The 8,432-nt window shown below is 42.4% G+C and overlaps 1 protein-coding gene across 1 annotated transcript; it reads left to right on the forward strand.

Moving 5' to 3' along the window:
• Window positions 1-2,673: 2,673 nt before the first annotated feature.
• LOC115464199 (oocyte zinc finger protein XlCOF6.1-like) lies at window positions 2,674-5,936 on the forward strand. Its single transcript, XM_030194591.1, has 5 exons — window positions 2,674-2,692; window positions 3,237-3,350; window positions 4,089-4,217; window positions 4,539-4,649; window positions 4,904-5,936. Exons 1-5 carry the CDS (start codon window positions 2,674-2,676, stop codon window positions 5,458-5,460), a joined length of 930 nt encoding a protein of 309 aa, XP_030050451.1. The 3' UTR covers window positions 5,461-5,936.
• Window positions 5,937-8,432: the final 2,496 nt, after the last annotated feature.

Here is an 8,432-nt window from a genome sequence, read left to right on the forward strand (position 1 = left end):
GTTGGGCAGACTGGATGGACCGTGCAGGTCTTTTTCTGCCATCATCTACTATGTTACTATGTTTCTTTTCTTGCCAGCCTCTTGGTCTGCTGTTCACCCTCAAGAACACTCTGTTCTTCACAGAAACATCTTCTAATGGTTCCCTTCTTCCGTCAGGTTTATTTGGATAATTTCAGAAGTTCCTGTTTCAGAGCGATGGACTCAACTTTCTGGAACTTCCTCCTCCTTTCGTTGAGGAATGACGCATCCTTCAATAAGTTTCAGAGCCTATTAAAAACCTATTATTTCTCCAGTGCATTTCAGATGAATTTTTAGATCTTGCTCTAGTTCTCTCTTTGGAGGAAAAAGTTGTAAAACCTCACCTTTTGTATTTTTCTCCCCCCCCCCCCCCCACCTACCCTTTTATTATACTGTAAATTTTTCCTTTCCCCAGATTTCCACATGTAATTTTGGTCTGTCTTGATTTCTGTCGTCCAGTGTTTTTGTTATTATGTACATCTTCCCTTCCCCACTTATTTTGATTTGTAAATGGCTTAGAGTTTCTTTGTTATATTTCTGGTACATCAAATAAACTGAACCCGAACCTTTACACAGGCATTGGTCACATTCAGTGATGTCGCTGCTTATTTCTTGGAAGTAGAGTGGGACATTCTGGGAGAATGGCAGAAGGAGCTTTACAAGAAGGTCATCAAGGAGATTCAGAGTTTCCTGATAGCACAAGGTAAATATGCTTTTCTGTCACGTACCCCCCCCCCCCCCCCCCCACAAATACATTACAGGATTTATTTATTAACTAATATTTATTCCTTAAGAACATAAGATGTGGCATGCTGAGTTTGACCAGAGGTCCATCAGACCCAGCATCTTGACCTGACTCAGCATAGTTTTTCTTGGTGTTTTAAGAGATTAGGTCAGTGGTTCCCAATCCTGGTCCTGGAGGCACCCCAGCCAGTCAGGTTTTCAGGATACCCACAATGAATATTCATGAGAGAGATTTGCATGCAGTTCCTCCACTGCATGCAAATCTATCTCATTAATATTTATTGTGGGTAGCTTGAAAACCTGACTGGCTGGGGTGCCTCCAGGACCAGGATTGGGAACCACTGGATTAGGGTCTAACCCTGAACTTTTCAGCAGTGTCTCTTTCAGTATCATTGGCAGCATATCACGTCTAAGGGATATATTATTCAGAACATGCACTAATGAGTGTTGCCATTTTGTCAGGGCTGGAAAAATCCCAGATGCCGGGTCCCTAAAATTTAGGACGACTCTGATGATAATCTCAAGTGCAGTAGGTGCTCCTGTGAGTCTGCGGGACTAGTGAAAGACACCACTGCTGCAGGTGTGGCAAAAGATGGAGGCTGTCTCTTTTTTACCTGTGCTAAACCTGACATGGGGTAGAGGAGGGAGGACTTACCTCTGGTTCCTACCTGAGAACCACTACTTCTGTGTAAAGGCATCCCCCAAATTCTATAAAAGGCGCCAAAAATTGTGTGCGCAATTTAATTGAATAACAAGCCAATTAGCAACGATAACTGAGATCTTGACAAGCAATTATTGGTGCTAATTGGAATTAATTAAAATTTACATGTGAGTACAAAAAAGGGAGTGCGGCCATGGGTAGGTCATTTATGTGCATTGTAGAATAAAGGGAATCCGTGCCTAATTTAGGCACGATTTACACCAAGGTTTCGTTGGTATAAATGGTCATGCCTAAGCGTAGTCATGGTTCCTGGTGCTAGCGTTATCCTGTTAAGCCTAACTTGAAGTGCCATTTATAGAATAGCGCTAAATGATTTCTTAGGCACCATGTATAGAATTTAGTCCCATATGTTTGACCTCTGCAAGGGTTAATTTCTGGGGGAACATAGATCTGCTACTTCTTTTCAAACTCCAGAGCATCAGTGTGTTCTGCTGCAGCTCAGGGAAGCGAAAGAAAGAGGGATGAACCTGGAGCAGAGCACAGAACAGTCACTGTACTTCCAAACATTGCCCCATTTCTCCAGTTGCTCCTGCTTCTGACCCACCCAACCCTCCCCCGTTCCTCAATTCCGCTTCATTTTTTGGCTACAAATTAAACCCTCAATCAGTACCATAAATTTGTTACACCTTCAGGTAACCAGATGTGCCTGCAGAAGCGGAGGGGGCTGTTTTCCCCATATGCCAGGGTCCTTTTTTACCGTAGCAGGCAAAAAGCCCCCCCCCCCCAAATGGCCATGCAGTAAGATTACTCTTACTGCATGGCCATGTGGCAGGGAGCACTTACCACTACCCACTGAGGTGGCGGTAAGGGCTCCTGCAGTAACTGCCAGATTAAACACCACAGTAAAAATTCTAAAAATATTTTCCATCTTGCCGGAAATGGCGCACGCTCAAGCCAGAACTACCGCCAGCGACCTTGTTGGGCCAGCAGTAGTTCTGGGTTGCCACTCGGCAACCCTTTCATAAAAGGGCCCCAAAGCTTTGTCACAAAATAATACACCAGCATGAATACACTCCCCTACCAGAAAAATAGGAAAAAACCCAGAGGATTTTACAAATATAATTTAAATGTAATTTTTCTATTTGTTATTGACAGGCTATTCAATTCTTAATCCTGATGTTATATTCAAGATTAAAAAGGAAGATGAGAAATATTTCACTCATTATTGTGAATCGGAGGGAAAAGAAAACATGAATGACCCCACCATGAGTAAGTAAATGTTTTGCAGTTAAAAAGTTTTGTGTTTTCAGATCACAGGAGATGAGTCATTGACATCAAACATGTGGAAACGGGGCCCTTTTACTAAGCCGCATAGGTGCCTACGCGCACCCAACGTGCGCCAATTGGGAACCACTGCCCGGCTACCGTGTGGCCCGGGTGGTAATTTTGTTTTTTATGTTCGTTTCCAGCGCGCGGCGCAAACTGGGCGGTAATCGGCAGTGTTCGCACATTGATGATTAGCGCCCAGTTAATGCGTGAGACCTCACCACTAAGTCAGTGGGTGGCAGTAAGGTCTCAGGCGCAAAATGGACGCGTGCCAATTTTTATTTTGTCGCACATCCATTTTCGGCCACAAAAAGGCCTGTTTTGCAGGTGCGCTGAAAAATGGACCTGCACGCATCCAATACACGTGTCTACACCAGTGCAGGCCATTCTTAGCGCACCTTAGTAAAAGGATCCCAAAAGGTATGTTTCCTAATATGATATCAGGGCTCGCTGAATCCTTCTAGACATGTTTGTTTTCTCATCCCAGGCCTTCCAGTTGTAACGTCTGTGTTCTCACTGAGCATTAAACAAGAGGAAGATCTCCCCTTCCTGGATAATCCTGAATCAGAGACATCTGAACTGATTAACCTACCTGTAACAGGCAAGTAAAAAATAATTTTTTCTGCGTTACAGACTCAGGAAGGCCAACAATCCTTACCTTGTTCTGTCTGCCTTATTTTGCCTGGTCTTCAGTTCACATATAGAGTTGCTGACTCTTGATTTTGAATGTGTGAATCTGGGCCTCTGCTGTTTTCGTGTGGTCTTCTGCCACGAGATTCTCTCCTTCACTTGCTGCCTCCATGCGGTCTGGTTCTCCAGACTTTTATCTCATTGATTGAAAACTGCCATCAGACTCCTGGTAATCTTTCTGATCACTTCATCTTGCAGCATAAGCACTCCCAGTTCTGCATTTCAGGCCCTATTATTGGTTGCCTGTGGCATTATTCTTGCCTTTTAGGGATCATTTGCTCCTCAAAATTGCAGTGTACATCGGGGCTTACCAGTGTTTGCCTGTCTTGGGTATTTTCTACTGTCTTGGCACTGGGAATGTTCTCAGGAGCTGGTCTGTTAGGGATCTGCTCAGCACCTAATCATCACTTCTCCCCTGGCCTGAGTGGTGCTAAAGCTGAGCTGGGGAGGTGGGGGAAACCATTTATTATCAGTAGCAGTCCTAAAGTAAAACTAGGCTATACTTATGGTTATTCAGTGCTACTGACTATCTGTTTGATGGCACGAAATATATATATTTATTTAAATATGCAGTCAGAATTTTAAAAAAAATATGACGGCCACCAGCTTTAAAAATTGATCCAGTTGTATCTATGAATTTCTATAACAGGATCGCCCAATGTCAAACCTGAAATCTTAATCCGATTTAAGGAACAGGGATTCAGCACTGAGCCCCAGGAACTTGAGGAAAGAGGAAACCTGCCCAACGCGGACACATGCGAACAACTGTATGAAACAGGTGATGTAGCTTGGATTGAATAAATCCCAGGTCTCCAGCAGGGTGTCGCAGAGATTTTGATTAGTGACTGTCACCAGAGAGGATGGAATTGTTGCAGGAAGTGACAAGATGCACATAACCAGGAGGATGTGATCGGATATAGTCTGTTTCCCTCTGTTCATGTGCCATTGTCCACCTATTCCTGACTAGAAGTAGCACCAGTTGCTGTTATATGTTAATTTTGGAACGTTAGCCAAGCAAATGTATTCTTTAAATAATCATATGGTGATAGTTCTCCATAGCTGTAAAATTAATGATTATGGTCTCATTTTTATTCAACAGATGAAGGATTTAGGAATAATAGTAAGACAATGAGATTGTGCAGCAGTCAGCAGAGGGAGGAATGGAAACACAAAGATCCCTCAAAAGACAGCCCAGATCCTTCAGCTGACTGTGAGGGAAGTAGCAGTGGCATATCACCACCAAAACAGAAAGAAATAACCCAACAAGGAGAGGGATCAAACACACAAGAGAGAAATTCCAGCTGCTTCCCAAGACTTCTACAAACTCAGGGACTCAAAGAAAGTGAGAGGCCTTTTAAAAGTGCCGATACTCAAGAAATTTTCACCACAGACTTCAATTTTGTTGAGCACCACCTATCCTGGCTTAAGAGTGAGGTTCATTACTCTGATATATGCCAAACTAACACATTGGAGACACTGCCAACCAAGACAAACTACTTAATTGCTCTGAATGTGATAAATGTTTGGGTCATGAAGGCAAGATACAGCAGCATAAGACGGCACATGCAGGAAATTGCCCCCGAAACAAACCATTTAAATGTTCTGAATGCGATAAATGTTTCAGTCGAAAAGCCAAACTGCAACAGCATAAAATGACTCACACGGGGCATAAACCCTTTAAATGTTCTGAATGTGATAAATATTTCAGGTGGAAACAGAGCCTACAACGGCATGAAATCACCCACACACTAGAGAAGCCATTTATATGCTCTCAATGTAATAAATGTTTCAATCAGAAAGGCAACCTGCAACGGCATAAAATGACTCATACTGGGGTGAAACCTTTTAAATGTTTTCAATGTGATAAGTGTTTCAGTCAAAAAAGCAAAATGCTACAGCATACAATGATTCACACGGGGTTGAAACCTTTTAAATGTTTTGAATGTAATAAGTGTTTCAGTCAAAAAAGTAAACTGCAACGACATAAAATGACACATGTAAAGTGGGCTGGGACTGCATAAACTCACCCATGTTTGAGAGAAAGTATTTAAATGTTCTGAATGTGATTGATGTTTCAGTTAGAATAATAATTCACGACTGCATAAACCGTCTCACGTGGGACACAAACAATTTAAATGCTCTGAATGGGATATATGTTTTGATCTGAAAGGCAACCTGCATCAGTTTAAATGACTCACATAGGACTGGCAAAAACCCAGGGATTGCATCACACCTGCTCGTTGAAGCTCTAGTCCCAGCAATCAACATTTGATAAAACTGTGTTTAGTAAAATGTGTTTCAGATAACATCAGGATGACGTTTGGACTAGATAAATGTGCTTAGGCAACCTTCCTAGAAGAAAAATTGAGTAAAACTGAAAATATCTCTCTGACTGATGATTGTGTTATCACAGAACTTGAACAGAAAGAGGTATATAAATATACAGGTGTAAAGGAAGGAGCAATAATCCAGCATCAAGTACTGACAGAAAAGGCCATCAAAGAGTATTACATGAGATTAAAAGTGATACTGAAAAGTGCACTAACTTAAAAGAATAAAATACAAGCCATCAACTAGCTTGCAATTCCTGTAGTCTTTGATATAGCTTTGAAACTGTGGACTGATATTGTGAAAAATTGGATGAAAGAACAGGATAAAAAACAAAACTCCACATTCATGAAATACACTGATTCTTACAAACTATGTCGAGACAATACATTCCTAGACATGAAGCAAGAATAGGCCACATAGAAATAGAATATACATATAGAGCTACCATCATAGGCCTCCAAACCTATTTAACAGCATCAACAGATCCAAATGCAGAAAAAGTATGAGTGCAAGCATTCAGAATCTAGTTCCATCATTACGTTTGGAAAGGCATTTCGACAAGCAGAAATAATGAATGAAAATCCATCTGAAAGTACAGGAATGGAATCAACAGAAAACGCAAAGCAGGAGAAAAAGCTCTTTAATGAAGTAGATCAACAAACAAGGAAAAACAAATGGAAAGTGCTCACATATAGTGGTAAATATAAAGTGTTACTCCAAGAACCTTATGTGTATCAAGCCTGGACACATGAATACCTAGCTAAAATGGCACGGAATGTATTTTCCAATAACGACTTTTCAAACCTCCCAGTATTCCTTTACCTGTATGTAATACCAACTGTTTAACCTGGTATAGTTATACGATAACAGGTCTCTGTAAGCCACATTGAGCCTGCAAAAAGGTGGGAAAATGTGGGATACAAGTGCAATAAACAAACAAACAAACAAACAAACAAACAGTTAAAGGGAGGAGAACTAAAACCTAAGGATAAGAGATTGATAGTTGCAGCCCAGGACAGTGGATTACAGGTGGGGTAGTTCACAGTTGGGATAGAACAAAAATGGTACAATAGATATTTGTAGATTTTGTAAGAAATTACTGGAGACAGTTACTCATCTCATAGCTGTCTACGAAGTGCTGATGGCAGAAATGTTTTATACAGAAAGGCACAAAAAGTGGCATGTCTCTTCCATTGGAAACTTTGTAGTAAACACTACAACATCACTATACCAGAAACGCACTTTGATCATGCCCTTAAGAGAAATACACCACAACAGTATTGATCATAGAGGTATCGATCCGAAGCGATTACTCGGTGTATTAGAAGCCACTGACTGCTGGATAGGTTGCCTAGCACAATACAAGTACTATGGCAAGCCTTAGCAGTAAGTTTAAGAGTTTGAGATCATACTCCACCAAGCCTGGCTTAGGAGTGAGGTTTATGACTGTCACGGTATGTACAAAAATAAAACCAGGCTCTTCAAAAAACAGACTGAAGGACATCCAAAGTTGAGGTAAATTTTATTGAGAGAAGACTCTACAAGGTACCCTGTTTCGGCTCAGGAAGTACCTTCTTCAGGAGTTTTGATGCTTTGTCCGTATGCACTTGTGGACAAAGTATTATAGAGTGATTCTCTTATAGAGGAACGTTGTGGTCTTTCTTAAGACCACAAGAAAGACCTTTTGGAATGTAGTTTAAAGTATGGCTTCTAAACGAATCACTCTATAATACCATATCCTATCTACTATAATAAAACTCACCCTCAACGTTCTGAAGACAACATTCTGAAGTCACTCAGTCACTCCCTGAAGGGTTCATGGATTCATGGTGGTGAAGCCACAACACTGACCATGTCTCTCTGCCCCGCCCTCGCATGACGGACCAATCAGAAAAAACACCCTCAACATTCTGAAACACAAATGACCATCACAACACTGTTCCCAGGCAACACTAGGCAACGTAAGACGGACCAATCAGAGGAAACTACGTGACAATAAGGGAGGAGCATTCCCCAGCAGAATGGCTCATTATCTGTGCAGCACGGAGAGCACAGAACCACCGCTGGAACGAGAGAAGAATATTCCTGCTGTGAGTATGTGCAAAAATAGACCGGGGGAGGGGGGGGGGGAGAAATTTTTAAATGCCTAATGCCAGTACTGAAGAGTGCCAGAGGGCCTATAGCACAGACTATATTTAGGATCGCTTGACATGGAGTCAGAGGAGCCGGAAAACAACGTGCCCGTCACCATCTGGGACGTGGGCGAACAGGACAAGCTGCGGCCCAGCTGGAAGGATTACCTGCGACCCAGCCAGCAGCAAACAACGACCAAGGAAGGGGGAGGAGTACTCCTTCCCTGCCTAGGAATCGCTGGAGACTGGCTGCCAAACTAACGAAACAACCGCACACCGACGCACCACCTCCATCATTCGAAAGGCATCCACTGTTTCTTCAACAGAAATGCAAACTAATAATACAAAACAAACAAAGAATACATGGTTTCTCAGGCGGCTGCAGGTGACTCCCCACCCCCTTCCTCTTCCCCTTTTGCCGAAGCGACCAAGGACGTGCCCAACCATCCCCAGCCTCAGGCAAGCTGTCTCCCACCTTGGGGATTCCCCGAGCACCCGGAAAAAGACGGCGCTGATTCCTGCAGCGCATA

The sequence above is a fragment of the Microcaecilia unicolor genome, chromosome 3, assembly GCF_901765095.1.
Source record: "Microcaecilia unicolor chromosome 3, aMicUni1.1, whole genome shotgun sequence".
Taxonomy (NCBI): Eukaryota; Metazoa; Chordata; class Amphibia; order Gymnophiona; family Siphonopidae; genus Microcaecilia; species Microcaecilia unicolor.